The following is a 22,085-nucleotide window of genomic DNA, read 5'->3' on the forward strand; positions in this document are numbered from 1 at the left end:
AGAAATGGCAAGGTGAATTAAAAGTGCAACCATCTTATTTGCGAAGAAATGCAGGTAATGTTATCCACATTACTCAGTACAAAATCTGGTATTTCTAATTTTTTTACATAATAACACTATGTACTGGGACCAGTTTACACCCTGATCTTCCATTCGTTTAGTGTTCTCAATAGAAATAGAAACCTTAAGACCATTTCAGAATATCCACCTCACATACACACACTGAAGCCAAATACAAATTCATTCATTAAAAATATATATTTTTGTTATCAAGGGTCTGGTCAGGATTAATCCACGATTGGTTTTCCTCCCAAGTGAGTCAGTAACTGCAGAGCCCCGTGTGACACAATCCATGCTGATGCAGATATTTATATGGGTAGGACATTCCCATCAGTGCAACAGCACAGGTGGTTCAGCCCTGCCAGCACAAGAGCAAATAAGAAGGGTAGCTTGGAGGAAAGTATCTTTGCCCACAGCACGCTCCAGCTCTAATGGCATAACATTATACATGTCAAAGAGGAGGTGGAAACTGAAGGACACACACAGAGAGCACCCCTTGAACTCTGCCCCACAGCTGTAGCAGGAGACAGGATTCCAACTGATTCTTAACCACAACACTACCTGCACATTATATAAGCCCCAAACAGGAGCCGGAAATGTGAGTGATGAGAACTCTGGTTAACCCAACATGACAATGAAGAGGCAAAGGGATATAGGGTTTCCTATAGATTTCATCCAACAGGAACCTCTCCTCCATTCACCACTAGATATACCTTACTGAGAGCCAGTTTGGTGTAGTGGTTAAGAGAGGCGGCTTCTGACCTGGCGAACTGAGTTTACCTTAGATTAGATTTGGAAGGAGGTTGTTTGGCTCATTACATTAGCAATCACCCCAGCGATCAGGATTGTCAGTGACACCCATGGCCCCTTTGCTTTCTCCTACATAGGGAGGTATCCAGTCAAAATGCATGTCCAGTCTCTGCCTCACCATACTCACTGGCGTCAAGCGTTGACCCAACACCACCTTTGTCTTTGAGTGCACCTCTCCCTTGTCCATCAGTCCCCTCTCCAAGCCTCCTCTAAATAAGGATCAGATATTGGGATCTTGTTCAGGATCTACCTTTGCAGGATTCAACACTCCAGGTTTCCAGAATTCACTCTGCTCTTGTGATGAGCCAGAGACAGAAGAGTCTGGCTCTCTCTCTGTAACTGTTCAGATTCTGTCAACAATTGGCTCAGGTGTTGACTCCAAAGTCTGAACAAATCCATAGCTTACATAGAAATCTTGAGATGCCACTCAGAGATGCATTAACTGCTGGAGGAGTTGCATTACTGCATGCGCCATTTATTACTTCTGATTTGCTGAATTGGAAACCAATTACCTCCAGCTTTTGCCCTCCTGGAGTTGGCTACCAGTTGGAAAAGGGGATGGGTGAAGCAGAACATGGTTTGCAAAGCAAAAACAGGCCTATTCTGTCACAAAAAGACCCTATGCTTTTGAGTGGTCACTTCTCCTGTTGCACTTCTTGAACAATCTTGTTCCTGTTTCCCACAGTAGTGAACTATGAAGCAGAACCTGCTTCCTATGAACTCCCTTTCATTCTTTGTTATGCATATGGACTTCTCCCAAGTGTTACTGCATTGTTTGCATTGTAGAAGAAGAAGAGTTGGTTCTTATATGCCGCTTTTCTCTACCCGAAGGAGGCTCAAAGCAGCTTACAGTCGCCTTCCCTTTCCTCTCCCCACAACAGACACCCTGTGAGGTGGGCGAGGCTGAGAGAGCCCTGATATCACTGCTTGGTCCAAGGTCATCCAGCTGGCTGCTTGTGGGGGAGTGCAGAATCGAACCTGGCTCACCAGATTAGAAGTCTGCACTCCTAACCAATGTCTTAATACCCACTGAACTATGAATTCAATGTTCTAACTAGTAGGTCAGTCCTTTCTGCTGGTTTGCCAGGAAAAAGGGGTAGTTTCAGACCAAGTTTGTACTGCTGGGGATCCAACACTTTGTGCCACTTATGCTCTTCAGACAGACTTCTTCTTAAGATGGCCTCCCTTAGGACTGTGGGTACAGCCATAGTCAGATCATGGGTCTTTTCCATGATAGGTCCACCTTACCTTGCTATATTTAGGAAGGCATGTAAAGCCCACTTGCAGAGACTCCTGTATGTTGTAAGTCTGAATATTTTTAAATTGGTAAATTTTATATTTTAATTAATTAACATTTAAATTTATATGCTGCCTCTGTCCGAAAGGTCTTGGGGGGGGTGGGGCTCACATCAAAGTCTATAACCTTTGTAACTTGGTTGCTTATTGGGCACTGTCTTGAGTTCAAGGAGATCCTTGCAGTTCTCCCTCACTCCTTTTTCATCCATACCACGAAAGGTCCTGCCCTATCCAAATAATAAATGATAGGAGAAGTATGGGGAATATGGAGGTAGATAGCAAATTAGTTAATATTAGTTACCAGGCAGAAATTTGTTATTTTAGTGACTTAATTTTTAAAACATTAATGAAATAAATAAAATATATACCTTTGTATTTTAACATGTTTTAAACCACCTTGAGCCCTATGGGAAAGAGGCAATTTAAAAATCAAATTAATAATAATAATAATAAAGTAGGATAGAGACATTTAAAAATAAATAAGTAAATACAGGGAGTGCAGGCTGGAAATCAATTGCTGGCCTTCTGCTTCGATAGTTTGCAGGTTGTGCTTTCTACTTGGTGAGTATAGCATATTTCAAACGAACATCATAGGATTGTTGCCTGTATCATCATTGCTGTGGCCATTTTGAATAAGAATTATGGGCAATTATATGCATGTCTGCCCGTGTGGCAAAGTTCTCATGATTCTTCTAGCATTGTGTTGCTTTCTCCTCTTCTGTTGGGAGCCCACAGTATAAAGACTATGAATGATGTTGCCACTCAATGTACCAGGACCACTGAATTAGAGCTGGCTGATAGTTTGTTACAAAATATAACTGTGTGTGATTGTTTTGTGAATTCACAGAAGGTCTTTGACATGCCTACATATATATATGTATGTGAGAGCGAGATCTTCTTCAGGGTCTGCTGAGATTCAGTTCTGAATAAAGGTACAAATTCAACCCACGTATTTTAAGACTCCCCTGCATAAGATGTCTGTCTTTACAGTACACAGTGGCAGTTCACGTCAAACACTATCTTTCTTGTGCTTTCTAGGCATTCACTTAATTACATTAAATATATACATATATATATATATATACATATACATATAGCAAATACATTCAGCTATTAAAGAAATCGGGCTCTTTGTACTGACACAGTACAGATTCTTAAAAGAATTATACTCAGAAAGGCACGAAAATACTTTAGAGACATCAGTTACAACGACATGCAATTGGGGATGGATGTTCTGAAACTTTTGTGGGTACTGGAAGAACAAACCTGGAATAAGTCAAAGGGAACTAACGGAACCTGCAAATTTACACCTCATGCCTAGCTTAAGCAAAACAACAAAAGATAGATAAATGTGCTTTTAAACTTCTAGGCTTGAGTCCTTGGTTTGTAAAAGCGGTAGTTTTGCATAGGCTGCAGATGGAGGGACAGTGTGCATTCTGTCCCTTTCTGTATTCAGTTCACAGAGTGAAAATATTTAATTCTGTTTCAATAAAGACTTCTGTTAGGTTGGAAAAAAGAATTTCTTATAAAAAGGAATAAAACTGTCCTCCAGTCAAGCGTCCTAGCTAGCAAGCCCTTCACCTTTATTTCCCAAATTTTTGTATTTTTAATACTGAAGTACAATTGATGCAGTTATTAAAAATATTCTCTGACTGAGCTAGAACATTTCTTAGTTATGATCTCTATTTATCTTTGTGTGTTGTTTATTGACAATGTATCCTTTTAAGCTACAGTGGGTTATTGTTCCTGTCCCCTGCCTTCCAGTACTGTTCGGTCTGCATTTCGGTGAGTCGGGAGATGGTACGCTGAAAAGCAAAAATCTCCTCTTCTCCTGTAAACATAGAGAGTGCTTTAGCAGAATCCTAGAGAGACACAAAAGAAACCATCAAAAGATGTACAAAGTGATACAAAGAACTAGGAAAATTTTTCTACAAAGTTTGAGGGCGACTTTAGGGCTTTTCCAACAGGCCCTGAAACATCTTTTCCTACCCACCCCTCCCTTTTTGTATTTAGCACCCAGCCAGGTCATGAGATCTCAGAGAACCCAAAAGCTGCACTTACTTTTTTATGATATTTGGATTGTTCTTATAAAAAATTACATTATATTGTTTTGGAGTTTTCCCCCAAGGACCAACACAGTTTTAATAAATGAAGACCTTCGTTTACAGATACTGTGATCTGAGGCACGCAGATACCCATCCAGATTGTGTATAGTTCACAATCTCTTCCCCTGCTTTCATCAACAATCTTGCCTTTTTGAAACAGCAAAAACAATGTTTTCAGATATTAAAAGGGCCAGGGTGGTTGCTAATGAGTCTCTGTGCAACTGGGCATTGCTCTCTGAATGGTCTTTCTCTTTTTAGTCTCTCAGGTAATTTTGTGTGATATTTGCTCTTAGGTAGCTGCCAATCACACAACAATCTTTGTTTAGAGCTGTCCCTTATTGTTTAAAAATACTAAATCTGAAACTGGGAAGAGGGTATGCTTTGTGTGATGATTTTTACTATTTAACAACATTTTATAAATTGAACAGCACATGTGTTCTAGCCCACATATGTGATGGTTGTTTTGGGTGACTCATCTCTGTGCCACAAAACAGTATTATCTACACAAATTGTTCAGTCTTCCTACTGGACAAGTAGGCTTGGCATAACTATAACAACCACCACATCTTTTGTTCAGAGTTGGTGGGAAGGTTGCTACTAATTATTAGGTATTTGCATAATACTTCTGATTTTTATGGAGACAAAATACCAATGGACATTGGTATGGCACATTCAGTCCCATCTTCAACAATCCATTTGTGAGCTTCATCATTTTGTGCAAAATTGTTGTACAACATGAGTATTCTCACTTGCATTTAATGTACTTTATGATAAAAGAAATGACTCACTTGGGAGCAAGGATTCATAAAACTATTTTCCTTTCACTACAAACATATTTTCCATTCCGCATCCCAGAAAGACCAACATGGAATAGAAATGTTTGGCGTGGACAGTATAGATTTCGTAGGCATTTGAAATTTATGTTAGCTTGCATCTAAAAACATGATGGTTTCCTCAACATTTTATCAAGAAATTAATGGCATGTTTTAGGAGAGCAAAAGGGTTTACCAAACATACAGTGATTTAACAGCATATACAAAGAGATCAGAAACAAAAGACAACAAAGCAAAAACTGTTTTATAGTTACAAGCAGTTGCATCTTTCTTCAAAAGATATACCTTGGCCTAACTTAATTAAAGAGTACTACTTTTACTAAATAAACTCCAGTAAACAGCTTGCAAAAAATGGCAGACTCTCTTGCACTTTCTTGCAGACTCTCTTGCATTAGCACGATAGTGTATGAATCCAGAGCAAAAGGGTCACTTCTACCAGCTCTGCATTTTACTAACTAATAACTGAATAAAAGACCTGTAATGTACAAACCTACCACCTTGTGTTGTCCACTGAACCAGAATCATTTGCATTAAGCACTAGTCTGACATTGGCTTGAAACATAGCTTCCACTTCTGTTTGTGCAAGAGTGGGGAGCAATTTTTGCCAATTCTCTCCTCTCATTGCAGTTCCACTTGACCTCCCCTCCCTCGGTGTACCTGGGGATCCACTGCCCTATGAGAGCACTATTTTGTAGATTATATAAAACCACAGTAAGAGGTGGAAAGCAGGAAATTGCTCTTTATGTGGTGTAACTCTATTCCAGTACATAGGATGAATCCAAGCCATTAGTATACTAGAAACCTATGCACAATAAAGGTGTGAAGTATCCTTGGAATTGTACTAAATTGATTGTGACTCACCTACCTTTTCACTAATAATTTATGAATAGTATTTTGTTAAATTAGAATAGCATTAAAGGTGCTATGTTGATCCTGCCAGAAAGCAAGAAAATGACCCATTAAATGCTTGCTTTTTTTGGTTTTATTTTTTACAATAGTGCCAATACTCTGAAAAAAGCCAATTATACCCTTTTGCAACAAAGGCCCTAATATTCATAGTGGTTACCTGGCTCAACCCCAAATCATCCATCAGTATTCTACTTTCGTCCTGGCCACTATCATGGTGTTCTTGAAGAAATATGCTTTGAAGTGGTGCTGATGCAGAACAAATGATGCGTACCTGAAACACAGGGAAACGGTTACTGCTTATATGCTCATGCTAGATCTTTGTGGGATCCATTTTTAAAAAGAAATCACCAAAGAATATTATTATGTCAAATATAAGAGTGGCTGGTATAGACAACAGCTAGAATTGTTTCTGATTTTCCTGAATGTATGTACATACACTATAAATATGTGGATTCTATTCAACCATCAGCTAATAACTCATTTATTCAAACAAACACAAACTTTAGTACCCTAACTGGAAATATGCAATTCAGTCAGGAGCTGGGTGTCTTTTTTCAGTCCTTTAAAAGAAAATACTCTCAAACTCAAAATAGTTAGCCATCATTTTTTAAAAGTGTGAACATACATATAGGATATGTATGCATATTTATATTTTTCACTAGTAGTGAAACCCATTTTAAAAATGGGCTGGGGGCTCTGAGCCCTGCTCAGGTCTCCTGGCGTGTAGGCCAGTAAGAGCAGGGAGGGGGCAGAATGCGGCCACTTGGCCTAGCTTCCAGGGGAGAGCAGCAGGGCCTGCATGGAACATGTGCTTGGCTTCCTGCCACCTTCCCTGGCATAGATAGATGGAAAAGTTACAGAAGATTCTGGTCATAAATTAATGGAATCTCCTAGAAAGCTTCTGCAGATACAGGTGAAAGGTTTTGACCAAGGATGAAGGGGCAGTGATCACTTTTCTCTAGAAAGAAAGCGGAAGTTAGAAGAGTACAATTAGAGTCCTCTAAGGCAGCTGTTCCCAACTCTCAGTCCGGGGCCTGGTACCGGTCCGTGAATTAGTTGTTACTGTGCCGCAGCTCCTCCTCGTCCTCCTCCCTGGCTGCTGTCAAGTGTTGACTGGACCCCGGTGATAAGAAGGTTGGGGACTACTGCTCTAAGGCAGTGGTTGGCAACCCCCATCGAGGGAGGCATGGCCGCTGGCATGCCAGCGGATGCAAACGCACTTGTGCGGAACTCCACACAGGTGCGTTTGCATCCGCTGGCGGATGCAAACACGCATGCATGACTGCTTCACACATGCGCATTTGCACAGAACTGTCACACATGCACATTTGCGCCCCCGGCGGGCGCAAACGTGCATGCATGAAAGCACTGTGCAAGAGCAGTAGCACTGGGCCGCCCTCTCCCTTCCACCCCTGCTAGCAGTCCCCAGCCTTAAAAAGGTTGGGGGCTGCTGCTCTCAGGGTTATTAAAGACAAGAAGAATAAGGAGAGTTGCCTGTAGGCATGAAGCAAAAGGCAACAATCCTGTAACCAGCACTGAACCCTAGGCAGAGTTACACCCTTGTCACTGGTTTTGAAACGGCCATTAGTTTTGAAGGACACAAGGACTGCATTGTACGTTTTGGTGCCTACATTGTGTTGAATCCAACTATACTGTTCTGCTAATACTAATGGAAGGATACTTCCAATGATGGAGGGTGATTTTTGCTTATTTTTCTTCCCTCACACTTCAGATGTTCATAATATTTGTAGGGTTCCCAGCCTCCCAGCAACAAAATTTCAAGGGGCATCAGTAGGAGAGTATATGTGGGAAAGTACCATCTTGTGAATGCTGCTTTGTTCATGGTACTTTGGATCCAACTTCTTGTTTCCATCTTGGGATTCCATCTTGGGGTGGGGAGGGAACTAAAAGAGGTCTGTAAACTGTCTGGTCTAGTATCGGCCTGATACTTCCTTTAACAATATGGTGCTTGTGGAGGTTGGTGGGATTTTTAAAAACGACACCAAAAAAAGCAAAATGTTTCACAGAACAATAAGACAGTGGCTGTGGTAGACAGGAGGTCTTGCTGGAGTATTGCATAAGTATGTCTAAATTTCAGTGATATAGAATGGGAAACAATCTGGTCAGAGGCAGAACAATACAACTTCTAAAAACCTTTACAAAATAAAGGGCAATTTTATAGCATTCATCCCTAGCAAGGTCATGGCCAACAGGGCACACAACTCTAATACAATGACAAAACAATCATAATTACAATGCATAAATTAGGATGACGTGGGGGAAAATCATTATGTTTCCACTGATAAAATAGTGTTGTTAGAACATTGAGGACATACTATCTTGAACAAATTCACCAGGACCCATCACAGCAGATGGGTAACCTCAAAGCATTTGAAGAGCTTAAAAATTACTGTGAAAGTGGCCCCCAAGGATCTTGCTGAATTAGAGTTTTTTTGTGGAAATTTTTGCCAGGACATTCTTGAGAAAGGTTTTACTCTCAATCGATATTTCCTGATTGCATGAATATTTAAGTGTGTACCTATAATCACACATTGGGTGAAACTTAATGTCTTCCATTGCTTTTTAAAACATCAGCTTAAATACAAAGAGCTTTTTAAAAAGTTGTTTTAATATTGCTGATTTTGCTTCCATGATTGGAAAACCTTTGCAAATCTAAGTTAAGTGGTGCATTCATCATTACTATTTCATTAGAGGTCGCACAACCTGGACTACAGAACAGCGGCTGTTTTTTCAAAAATTAATATCACTTAGGGACAAAGCCATTAACACTTCACAGGTTGGTGCACTGTGAAAAGATCTTGACTGGCAATCATTTCTGGAGTTAGTGCATTCCAGCGCTGTACAAAGGAAGATAAAAGCTATAATCAGAACAGAAACACATCTTGATGATAGCTGCAGTTTGAGGATTTCAACATAGTTATTCTTAAGCCTATGAAAAGTTCCTCATCTATCATGATAAAGACTTGACAGTTGAGCTCAAAGGTTACTTTTGCAGGGGGGAAATGGTGTGGGATAAGGGTGGGCACTGGAAAATTCTGGTTCGGGGTGTTCCCAAACATCCAACCCTCTGAAACAAACCGGTTCATTTAACTTCTTCCCGTTTAAAAGTGGTGAGAAGCCAAATGTCAGGCTAAAATGGCTTCTTGCCAAACAGCTGATCCTTCAGAGCTCATAGGCTGGGCAGCCCAGCAGCCCCACCAAACAGCAGATCATGCAGAGAGCAAACTCTCCGCACAATCAGCTTGGGGTCTGTTCGGCTGCCCCACAGGGGCCATTTCAATGCACCTTTTTGCCACACCATTTTCTTAGGTGTTCATTTGTTTGTTTAATGTTCTAAGTTGAGTGCCACAGAGCTAAATAAATATAACAATTCAGCGCTATAGCAGTATTATTGAGATGCCTTGAGTCCATTTAATCTGTCCCCAAATTCAATGCTTTAGGGAAGTAGATTTGACCTAGAGACATATTTCAATCTCTTTGCAATTATGGTACACCACTTGAAGTGTCTACTTATAAAGCTGCAAATTCAGTGACTTTTCTGTGTAAATATAGTTAACTTGTTCTGTGATTTGTTCACCACACGTGGTAGCAGGTTTTCAAAATGCAGCAGGAAAAAAGGGATGAAAAACAAAATAAAATGACCTAGAACATTAGAAAATATAGAAATCTTCTTTTGGTAGCAGTGCTGTAGAATAGTTTAAATCCATCAAGCCTGTAAGAATCTACAAGTAAGATGCTTACCTTTTTGTCATAAAATGTATCAATCAGAGTAATAAAGCGCCGAGCTTGAGTCCTTTGTGCCATTGTAAGCAGAGGAATATGACGAATAAAGACCAAGTCAAAATGTGTGGCTATTTCCAAATAATCACTGGCACCAAGTGGCTGAAACAGAAAATGGGAAACGTGATGAACCAGAAAATTAAAAGACAGGAACCACACCACCGTTTAAAATGCGAATGATGTACTAGAAACTAATTAAGTTTGAGTTATCAAGAAATTAATTTTCTAAGGCAGCCTTTTTCAATTTTTTGACCATGGAGGAGCCCCTGAAACAATTTTCAGACTTTAAGGAGCCCTGGAAGTGATGTCATCTGGCCACACCTCCTGACCACACACCCCAGAAGTGACATCACCACCTGCCTTAACAGGCAGGCTCAAGAAGAACTGGGTGGGGGAGAGACAGGAGGTGGTTTAAGGCAGAGGAGGCATGCAGGCACAACAAATCACTTGTGGTTGGTCTCAATAATGTGAGGGTAACAGCATGAAGATTTTAATATTTCCTGATAATTTCCCAATAGGTTATATATATAAAGTAAACATAATACTGTGGAGAGACATAGTTAAGGAAAAAATGGAATCATGATACAAAATTCTATCCTCAGTCTTTCACTTTTTAGATGGTTCTCCTGTTGATCTCTCCAGCTGTGAAATTTTTTATAGATAAAATCTTTCTGGCATATGAACAACACAACACATCGTCTTTTTTTTTTGCTATGTTAGAAGATTTTCTAAAAATTATTACTCAGCTTGAAAAGGTATATGGAAATTTACAGAGGGGTTCTTTGTTGCATAAACCTTGCTTATTCTGATAGAAACTTTTATTGTCCTTAATCATTTGATGTATTTTTTTCTTTTCTTGTTGCTATAATTGTTGATATATCATTTAATTACTGATACAATCTAACCCGAGTCATATACAGTGGTGTTCTCCAACCACCGGGCCCAGGCCTGGTACCGGCATCTGCCGGTATGCCGGCAACTCCCCCCCACAGCAGGCTCCTGGTGTAGCGAGCGCCGTGCCGGGAGAGGGAGGCATGCCTGCTTGTTTGTGGGCAACGGCATGCCTGCGCCCATGCCTCTCCCCCCCCTAGTCCCCGAGCCTTCCTCTCCCCCCCACCCGGTCCCCAGCATGAAAAAGGTTGGGGACCGCCGATATACAGCATGCCTCTGTACTTTACTGAACTCTGAAATCAAATATATATTTCCCCAAAATGACACAGTAGCAAAAATAAATGGATTGTTCTAATAAGTATATAAATATATTACAAGGCAAAGAGTTTTAATTAGAAGATAATGTATACCTAAAGCTAATCACATGATTGATTGAAGCTCCAACTATTGCTTTATTATGGCTGAGAAGAGATCATGCATTCTATAAGCTAGAATGAAATGTAGTCTCTGGATGATGTGTTCTTGAATACATCCAATCTAACACACAATTAATTTAACAGAAGTTCCAGTTACAACAGCAGCTAAATAGCAGTTACAACATATAGAATAATTGCTTTTTATATCCCAGTTTTCCTTTTGAACTTGTCCATTGGGCTCCAAGATCACTGCGGATGGGGACTGCAGCAAAGAAATTAAAAGACGCTTGCTCCTGGGGAGGAAAGCTATGGCAAATCTAGACAGCATCCTAAAAAGCAGAGACATCACCCTGCCAACAAAAGTGCATTTAATCAAGGCTATGGTAGTCCCAATTACAATGTATGGCTGCGAAAGTTGGACCATAAGGAAGGCCGAGCGTCAAAGAATTGAGGCTTTTGAACTCTGGTGCTGGAGAAGACTCTTGCGAGTCCCATGGACTGCAAGGCGAACAAGGCGAACAAACTGGTCAGTCCTAGAGGAGATCAGCCCTGACTGCTCCTTAGAAGGCCAGATCCTGAAGATGAAACTCAAATACTTTGGCTACCTCATGAGAATACTTTGTTTTTGATTCTAGCAGATAATGGTCCAAATCCTACTCCTTCATTAATCCAAGTTTGAAGTTTTGCTCCAGTTCAAGAGCCTTCCGCCATCTTAAGCGTATCTTCCACAAGAAGAACCACTTAAGTCAGAGGAAAGCCTGGATGAAGGCTTCAAACGATGCTGAGTAGGGTAGTAGCAGTGGGATTTTTAATAATGTTCCTTGTCTAGGATCATTGTCTTCACATAGAATTTTAAAGGAGAAGATAAAAAATATCTTCATACTCTAGGATATATTGATGTACTGTATCCAGTGGTTTACAGTCCATATCCAATGGTCTATAGTCAATTGACCACAATGGGCCATTACTGAAAAAACATTTATAGGACCAGGAATCATAGAATCATGGAGTCCAACCCCATGCAGAATGCAGGAAACTCATCACTACCTGCCCACCCACAGTGACCCCACTTCCATGCCCAGATGATGCCCACCCCCCAAGAAAACAGGAATCCCTGACCAGTCTGTCCTGGAGGAAATTTCCTCTCAACCCCAAAGTGGTGAACAGCATTTCCCTGGGCATGCAAGAAAGGGCCACAGAGCCGTTCTTGCCCACCCAATAATCTGCCTATTATTAGCTTCCTTAGTCTCAACAAGGTGTGGAGTTGTCACCAGAACTCCCAATTTTTTTTCTTTTCAAATAGTAAGTGTGTGGGCCTCTGATCTGTATTGGGATGGTAGTAGGGAGAGATTAATTAATCCCACCACTGCCATTTTCCTCAATCTGAAACAGCCCTGCAGAGTTGCTGTCATTTCAGTGTCCCTACTTCACAAATAATTCCTGAAATAGAGATCAATTAGGTGAAAAACATGCCAGCTGCCCAAAAGAGTTATACATCAATTCCAGTTCAACAGCTTTGTGTGCACAGAACACACTGCATTCTTGTTGTTTTACATGAAGAAGAAACTACTACTATATGTACACAGTATGGAACACTATGTGCCTGGCATAGTTTGCTTAAGACAACAGGAAGACCATAGGTACACAGATCCGAATTGTGTCCATCTTCTAACAAGATAAAGGTAAAGGTATCCCCTGTGCAAGCACCGAGTCATGTCTGACCCTTGGGGTGACACCCTCTAGCGTTTTCATGGCAGACTCAATACGGGGTGGTTTGCCAGTGCCTTCCCCAGACATTACTGTTTACCCCCCAGCAGGCTGGGTACTCATTTTACCGACCTCGGAAGGATGGAAGGTTGAGTCCACCTTGAGCCAGCTGCTGGGATTGAACTCCCAGCCTCATGGGCAAAGCTTTCAGACAGCTGCTTTACCACTCTGCGCCAAAAAAGGCTCTTCTAACAAGATACATATACTCGTTTCAGAGAAACCTGGAGCATTGCTTACAGAAGATGCATGTCAGAACAGACTGAATACATTATACAGCTCATGAGATGAAGATGCCATCAGCAGAATCTTGTGCAGTAGTTGTTTAAGAAAGTCTATGACCTTATGACACACGCCTGATCCACTACTAACTGTGATTTTTGCAAGATTTGTTGCTGCTAATATCTCTGTAATCAAGTCTGTCTCTGATGCAAGGCTGAAGGAAAATTCTCTTCTAAACTTCAACTTGTCTTCTCTGATGAAGGAGAACTTGGCTATTACAGGCCTGTTTCCAATCTTCCTACCTTGGGTAATATGATTGAGTAGGTGCAGTAACACTGGTGACCGAGGTGGCTTAGGAAGTAGAAAGATCCTCCTGTGGCTGCCAGGCCAGGTGATCACTAGGTGGAAGCCAGAGTAAGGTGATCAGATTTTAACATTGGTAAAGCGGGACACCATTGACCGGGGGGGGGGGGGAGTTCTTGATTAAAAATTTGGTCTATATGGAGCAACAAAAAGTTTCATAGAACGCATATAACGCAAAAATAGTACTGTAATATATATTTTAAAATTTCAACATAAGTACAATTTGCCAGGGACCCCCAGATGTCCCTCCAAAAGTGGGACAATCTGGTCACCTTAAGCCAGAGATAAGACTAAGTGCCAACTAGTGTGGCCCAGAATCCCAGTGGCAGGGTGTGGCAGAGATGCAGCAGCTGTGTAACAGAAAGGCACCCCATTAAGTGGTAACCACATGCTACCTGGATCCCTGTCCACCATGGCTGCTCAAATTGGGTAGCCAACAGGTAGGAGGCCCTTTGAGGAACTCTCTGGGTTCTGCAGGACCTGCAAGACTCTTCCGCCAGGTCTCCGGTTGAGGCCAGAGCATGTGGAGATCTAATGGGCCCCTCCATGTTAAATCGTCACCAGACTAGGTCATTGCCTGGTAGCGGATTGCCTGAACCCATATAGTTTACCCCCAGGAAGCACAGGGAGGGAGCTGGTGGATCTGGGGATGAGAGGATAGGTTGTTTGCCTCTGGGGCATATGTTTTAATGGGAAGTTATAGCCACTATTATGTATTTTATGTGGAGTTTGACTGCATATAACCTGCCGCAAGACGGCAATGCTGATAGCAGCAGGTAATATAATCATCATCATCATCATCATCACCATCAGGGCAGGGACTACCTCTCTTGAGGGCAGTGGTGTGTTGCTGTCATTGGGCATGGAGGGGGTGGGGGGGAAGTTATAGAATTGGATTGTGCTGTTATTATTGTTTTAATTTTGTTTTATGAATTTTACTGTAAACCGCCATGAGCCAGCAGGCTTTGGGAGTGGCAGTCAATAAAAGCTAATATAAATAAAGTGTGAGGTCTGATTAGGGTCAGGAGTCTGGAGGACAGGGGTTTCCTGATGGCTCTGTAAGGGTTTCCTGAATGGATGTGAGTTTACTGATTTTTAATATATATTTTAAATTTGTTAAATATTTATCAGGTGATATGACTAATATCCTGGCCAATGATGGGCCTAGAGGGGGTGGGAGAGGCCTTGGGTGGGCATATACTCAGCTATGCTTCCCAACCATATTTTGCACAATTGGGGTTTCTGCACTTCTGGGGTTTCTCGAAGCCAGAAGAATGTTTCAGGGGGGTCTCAATAGTAAAAAAAAAAAGCTGAGAACCTTTTATTCTTGCCCTTCCTGCTTGGTGAAAACCTGCGAAGAGATGGTAGGAGGTGTCTTGAGATAAATGATTAATCTCTGTTTTGGGGCCCTTTCCTGAGCTGTGTTAAGGAGGTGGTGGTGACACCTCTTATTTTTAAAAACATTTTTAGATGGGATGTAACCAATTATCATGCAATGTCAGTTCTTCCATTCCTGAGAACAATTATTGAGTGAGCGTAGTCTGAGCAGCTTCAGGAGTTTCTGGATGAAGCATTGGCCCTGAATCCCTTCCAATCTGATTTCAGGCCAGGAGTGCAGATTTGGTAGACTTAGTTAATAACCTCTGATTACATCTTGACAAATTCAGGCTAGCGCTGCTGATCCTTTAGGACCTGTAAACTACTTTTGACGATTTGGTCCTGGTCAAGCATGCAGCCTCTTTGGGAGTGAGGGGCTCTGTACTAAAAGTGGTTCTCCATATTCCTCCAGGGAAGATCACAGAAGGTAGCCATCAGTGGAGAAACATCAGCTCCCTGGGCCCTAGTCTGTGAAGTCTTGCTGGGGTTGACCCCCTTCCTAATGTTTAATGTCACCAGTATAAGTGCCACCAATATATCAGCCTGGCTTCATGCCTGGATGGCACCACAGATTAGTTGAGAGCTGGTTGAAGTTAAATCCTTCAAACATAGAGATCATGTGGTTGGGTAGATCTGGGGCTCAGGGGTGGCAGGCTTTACATGTACTTGACAGAGTCCAGTTCTCATCTGTGGATTCCATTAAGAGTTTACAGATGTGCCTTGATTCTTCTTTTACCCTGGACAAACATGTCTCCAAGGTAGTGAAGACAGCATTTTATCACCTACAATGAGCTCACCTGCTGGCCCCTATCTGTTTTGTTCTGACCTTGCCACTGTGATCCATGCAACAGTTGCCTCCAGGTAAGACTAGTGCAACACATTCTATGTAGGGCTGCCTTTGAAAATGTTTCAGAAGCTTCAGACAGTGTCCACAATATGGTTTCTAGATTGCTGATTGGGTCCTCTTGGTCTATAACAACAATATTTTGGCACGTGCACTGGCTTCCTGTCAGCTTCTGGTGCAGACTGAAAGTACTGTTTTTGACCAATAAAGGCCTGAACAGTCTGGGGCTGTGACACAGCTTTTCCCAGTATGACTCCCCCTCACCTTCTTATCTCATTATTGCAGGACCTTCTACAGGTGCCTGGCCTACAAACTGCCCACTTGTCAACCACCAGGGCAAAGGCATTTTCAATGGTTGCCCTTTCTCTCTGAAATCAGCTCCCTGGAGAAGTTTGTACCTTGCAAGATCTTCCACCTTCATGTAGCACGTGTGGCATTTGGGCCTGTAAGACCTTCATCGATGGTCAATAATATGTACAATTTCAAAAACACACATTCAGAAGTGAATATAAGAGATCCAGACCAGGAGTTGTTTTATGACCACATAGCCTTTGCTGCATGGAACAGGTGCATTATGACCAGAGGTTCTCTGTTTAATTATTTTGCAAAATATCTAGTGCCACTGAACTAGACACTTGAGTAAGAAACATGTGCCCTGCCCCAAGAGCTTCTCAAAAGCATCACTTCAGTATTGCCAGCTGCCCACCATACAGCTGATGTTCTTTTGCAGGCATTGTGAGAGTGTTGGGCACATCTGCTAAGAATACATAGAACTGGATACTGGCAGCCTGTCATTGGAAACATAACCTTTGTGTCTTCACAGACAATACTATTTCTTTGTGCCAGGAATCTCAACAGTAAAGGACTCTGAAATGTATGAATAAGCTAAACAACTTGTGTGTTTTAATAAATGCTTTGAAAGGAGAAAACAGACCAAATTACTGCAATCCAAGTGGGCTTCATAAGACCACTATGGTATAAATGTGAAAAACTAAACTTGACAGAGTCTGGGATCCAGCTTGGCCTTGTGAATATATAAAGCTGCCTTATTGTCTATTCCAACTGGCAGCAGTCCAATGCCCCAAGCTCTTCTTAGCAATACCACTGATTACCCTTGTATCTGTAGGTACCTAGCTACCCTGATCTCATGTGATTTCTGAAGACAAGAAGGCTTGGCCCTAGTTAGTAATTGGATGCGGGACTGCCAAGGAAGTCCAGGGTGGTCATGCAGACGCAGGCAATGGCAAGCCACCTCTGCTCATCTTTGGCCTTGAAATTCCTACAGGGATGGCTGTAATTTGATGGCACTTTCCACCCCCACCAGGGTTGAGTGATGAATTTTTTAGTCCAGCAGCACCTTAAGATCAGCAAAGTTTTGCTGCTGGACTCAAACCTTGTTCTCTTGTTTCAGACTACTAAGTCTATCTTTATGAAATGCTCTTTCTACATGTAAAGGAAAAGAGAATAAACTAGAGTTTCCAGTTACTGGCACTGATTACTCTGAAACAACATTCTTCAATTCAGCCTGTTAGTTTTTATTTCCCTGAATGAGCCATACAAGTCACTGAAGTTTACCTTGAGAACACGAGAAGCCATGTTGAATCAAGCCAATGGTCCATCCAGTCCAACACTCCATGTCACACAGTGGCCAAACCCAGGTGCCATCAGGCGGCCCACTAATGAGGCCAGAACTCCAAAAGCCCTCCCACTGGCAGGGGCTCATGGGAATTGCAGTCCGTGGAAATCAAGAGAGCCACAGTTTAGCCACCCCTGATCTATACCTTGTGGCTAAGAGCCACTAATGGACCTTTGGTCCATATGTTTCTTCAGTCCCCTCTTTAATCGGTCTATGTTTGTAGCTGCTATCACTTCCTTTGGCACTGAATTCCATGTGTTAATTACTCCTTGGGTGAAGAGGTACTTTCTTTTTTCTGTTCTAAGCCAACTGTATATTAATTTCATTGAGTGCCCATGAGTTCTTATATTGTGAGAAAGGGAGAAAAAGTACTTCTTTCTCTACCTACTCTATTTATAGTGACCAGATTGTTCGGGAGCTAAAGCAGGACACTGAGGGAGGCGGCGGGGGGGGTGGTGGCTCCTGCTCGGCAGTGGCGGGGTGGCAGCGGCAGGGGGGCGACGGCGGCTTCTGCTCATGACTTGCCTTACCTGGGGTGCTGCAGGCAGTGAGGCAAATGGCAAAGAGAGCCAAGAGGGTGACGCGCCAAGCCTTATATAGGCTGGCACCCCGCCCCCTCAGACCGACGGCTGACTGAAGTGGAGCAGGTCCCGGCCGAGCCGCCGTCACTCTCACTGGCCTCGCTGCCGAATTGTGACTGACCTCCTCAGCACCGCAAGATGCAGGATGGACGAGCACTTTAGGAAAGCACCTGCAGGTCCTACTCACTGCTGCTACTGCCCAAAGCCAGGCTGGTTTGAGCGGTTTGTGAGGCTGCTCGCAGCGACCAGGCCAGGCCAGACTTTTTTTTAAAAGCCCCAGAATGCGGGACATTTCTTTGGAACCCGTGATTGTCCCGTGATATGCGGGTCAGATGGGCACCTTAACTCTATTCCATTCATAATTTTGTAAACCTCCATAGTGTCACATTTCACTCACCATTTCTCCAAGCTAAAGAGCCCTAACCTCTTTAACCTTTCTTTATAGGTTGGCCTTTTCTGCACTTTTTCCAATTTTTGCACTTTTTCCAATATCTTTTTTTGAGGTGTGGTGACCTGAACTGTACACAGTATTCCAGATTAGGCCACACCATAGATTTATACAGGAACATGATGATATTGGCTGATTTGCTTTCAATCCCCTTCCTAATAATTCCCAGCATAGCATATGCCTTTTTTTAATCGCAGTTGCACACTGAGTTGACATCTTCAGTGAGTTATCTATCATGACTCCAAGGTCTCTGTCCTGAACAGCTAACATCAGTTTGGACCTCAATGGCATATATTTATAGTTAGGACTAGGGGCAAAGCCCGTTGTATCCAAGACTACAATGGGTGCTAGAGCTCGGAGGTGGGAAGAGGAAGTGGAGGGGTGTCCAGTCTGCAAGGGCATGGGGGTGAACGGATGTTGTGTGTGGGGTTGGTGGCCTGGTGGCAAATGAGGACGTGGGAGCAGAGAGATGTCTCAAACCAGTTTACAATCACCTTCTCTTCCTCTCCCCATAACAGACTCCCTGTGAGGGAGGTGGGGCTGAGAGCTCTGAGAGAACTGGGACTGTCCCAAGATCACCTGGCTGGCTACCTGTGGGGAATCAAACACAGGTCTCCAGGTTAGAGGCCGCTGTTCTTTAACTGTTTCCCCAAAATGGCTCTCAGAGACCAATGCTAGAGTCACTCTTCTCCCTCTTCCAGCTGTTTTGTCCTGCCAAAATAGGTCCAACATTAAAATCTTTGACAAGGAATCTTCAAGTCACCCCCAACCAGAGGGATTTCCCCTCAGAATTCCCACAGCACGTGGAGGTTGTGCCTTAGAGGGCTCTCCCTCTGATTAGCTGACTCTCCTTTCCCCACACTCTCACAGGCTCTAGTTGTCGTCTGTTGTGGGGAGCCTCACTGAGACCACCTTCCAGGGTTTTAAAGGCCCCTTCAAGCTTCTTATCGGTATGTTGAGGATGAACCATTATTATTCTGTAGAGCCCACATCTTTGAGGCAAAGTGAGTGAGGTTGTTGGATGTGACGGTTAGGGAAGAAGATGCAGCCTGATTGGGCGGGTGGCTAGTAGGCCACACAGGCAGCAGGATGACACAGGCATGAGCATTCATTGGCCTTTAAATTGTGAGGCCCAAAAGGTCATTAGGCCTTTTATTATAGATACAGATTTTTGGCTCCAATGTGCATTACTTTGCAGTTGCCCATGTTGAATCTCATTTGCCACATTAATACCCAATCCCATAGTCTCCACAGATCCCTCTAGAGCTCCCTGGTTCTCACTGTCCTAAACAACTTTGTATCATCCACAAATATTGCCATTTCCCCATTTACTCTCAACTCCAAATAATTAATAAACAAGTAAAAAAGCACCAGACTTAGTACCAAACCCCGAGGTTCCCCACTGCTTACCACCTTCCACTCTGAGAACTGGCCATTTGTACTCACTCTCTGTTTCATGTTAATTAACCAGTTTTAAATCCACAAGAGGACATGTCATCTTATCCCACGATTGCTGAGATTACTTAAGAGCTTTAATGAACTTTTCTGGAAGTCTAGCAACATCATCTACTAGGTCACCAATGACCACGTGTTTGTTTTCTCCCTCAAAGAACTCTAAAAGTTTTGACACAAGATCTTTCCTCACAGAATCCACGTTCATTCTTCCTCAATAGCTTTCGTTCATCAATGTGCCAACTAATTCTCTTTAATAATAGCATCCACCAACTTACCTGTTAAGACTGACTGGCATGTAATTCCCCTGATGTTGTCCCGAACCTTTTTTAAAGATGAAAGTTACATTAGCTACTTTCTAATCCTCAGGGAATGGAGGAAGATCTTAGTGACAGATTACATATTTTTGTCTAGGAGATCCACAAGTTCACATTTGAATGCTTTCAATACTCTTGGATGTATGCCACCTGGGCTTTGTGGATTGTTACTTTTTAACCTGGCCATCAATTGTAGGACCTTCACGGTGTTGTTTTGCATCAAGGACTGGTTACCTAAGACAGCAGGGAGTCTGGGTCCTATAATGATTACTGTATTGGGATAATTTATTGTGAAATGTAATATTTATGCTTGTGCATTAGTCAATAGCAGCTCAACACGATGCCACTTTTAGAAACTAATTATTCTAAAGTCATATAGCTTGCTTATGAATAACGATCTGCTTGATTTGAACACTCAATGGCACTTCAGCAAACTCCATCTTTGAGCATGTTATTCTACCTCAACTTTCAAATAAGATTATCTGGCACAACGCCTCCTTCTCTTAACAACATGCTTTAGACTTGCACTTAATAATCATCATAGTAAATTTATGGGGGTTGGTTATTAAAACTGGAAGAACAAAAATCTTAGTTCATTAACAGTTGTGTTTTCAGTACTCCCATGCCCATTTCGTCCTCCATCTTCTCTCTTTTCTTGTCATATCTAGATAATATCTAAAGCAATTCCATTGTTCATCCTCTATCTTCCCTTAAACAGATAAAAGTAAAAGTCAGAGAACCCTGGTAATGCATTTCCCAATTATACAATGCACTTCTGTTTGAATTTATATTTTAAATCCATTGAATTGTCATGGTTTTTCAAATTGCCATTTAGTATTCTATTTAAAACAACAACACATTAATCTCTCTTTGCAGCTACAGTTCACAGAGCATCCTGAAAAGGAATAGTTTTTAAAATAGTCTATGGGGGACTAGGCCTTCACAGTCAGGCTACAGGCATCTCAACATCCACTTTCACAATAAATACATTTGCTTGATTTTTTTTGCTGACATAAATATAGATGTCAAAAACACTCTGGATTTCTATTACTAATTTGTGATATCAGAGAAAATTTTATCACAATCATATTAATATAAAATTAATGTATTCAAAGGTAGACCAACCAAATTGTTAATCTGCCTGAACCATCCACTCTTTTTCAGTCCCCTGGCAAATGAATGTATTGTCTGTTATTAGTACTGTTAAGGTCAGCCCTTAGTGTAAGGACCTCCATCCAAGGTTCCTTTGGTTAGTGTGGTCCCCATCTTATTATGGATTTAGTTGTTTTAACAGGCACTTCCTTTTAGAACTTAAGTGCCAGGGGATCTAGAGCATAAAAGGTAAAGGTAAAGGTATCCCCTGTGCAAGCACCGAGTCATGTCTGACCCTTGGGGTGACGCCCTCCAGGGTTTTCATGGCAGACTCAATATGGGGTGGTTTGCCAGTGCCTTCCCCGGTCATTACCGTTTACCCCCCAGCAAGCTGGGTACTCATTTTACCGACCTCGGAAGGATGGAAGGCTGAGTCAACTTTGAGCCGGCTGCTGGGATTGAACTCCCAGCCTCATGGGCAAAGCTTTCAGACGGCTGCCTTACCACTCTGCGCCACAAGAGGCTCTATCTAGAGCATAGGGAGTCTCATAACGGTACCAGAGTACACCCATGAGAGCCCATAAAAGAGCGTAGGGGTGTGCTGGCATTGAGTGTAATCTCCCCCAGCTCAGAGTTCTCAATAATAATAAGACTTCATTCTCAACAAAATTTTCAACACTGGAATATCCTGGCATATCCTAGAGTTGTCTGCCCAGACTAAGGAAATTGCTATTTCATTAACCAACTCCTGGTTCATCATTCCCTCCGCCTTTTTTTAAATTGCTCAATCAAGAAGATCACACAAGTAATTAATGTACACTACATCCTGTTTCAGTAGCTATAACCAGAATTGAACTTTGTTGGTCTT

The 22,085-nt window shown here is 42.2% G+C and overlaps 1 protein-coding gene across 1 annotated transcript in view; it reads right to left on the reverse strand.

Moving 5' to 3' along the window:
- Positions 1-243: 243 nt before the first annotated feature.
- The window catches only part of AFG1L (AFG1 like ATPase), an 84,944-nt gene continuing 63,102 nt past the window's right edge, over positions 244-22,085 (reverse strand). The window contains exons 11-13 of the mRNA XM_077302647.1: positions 9,776-9,916; positions 6,171-6,284; positions 244-4,028 (exon numbers count right to left, since the gene is read on the reverse strand). Coding sequence (XP_077158762.1) covers positions 3,894-4,028; positions 6,171-6,284; positions 9,776-9,916 — 390 coding nt within the window. The 3' untranslated portion in view covers positions 244-3,893. The remainder of the gene's footprint in view (positions 4,029-6,170; positions 6,285-9,775; positions 9,917-22,085) is intronic.

The sequence above is a fragment of the Paroedura picta genome, chromosome 1 (assembly GCF_049243985.1).
Source record: "Paroedura picta isolate Pp20150507F chromosome 1, Ppicta_v3.0, whole genome shotgun sequence".
Classification (NCBI taxonomy): domain Eukaryota; kingdom Metazoa; phylum Chordata; class Lepidosauria; order Squamata; family Gekkonidae; genus Paroedura; species Paroedura picta.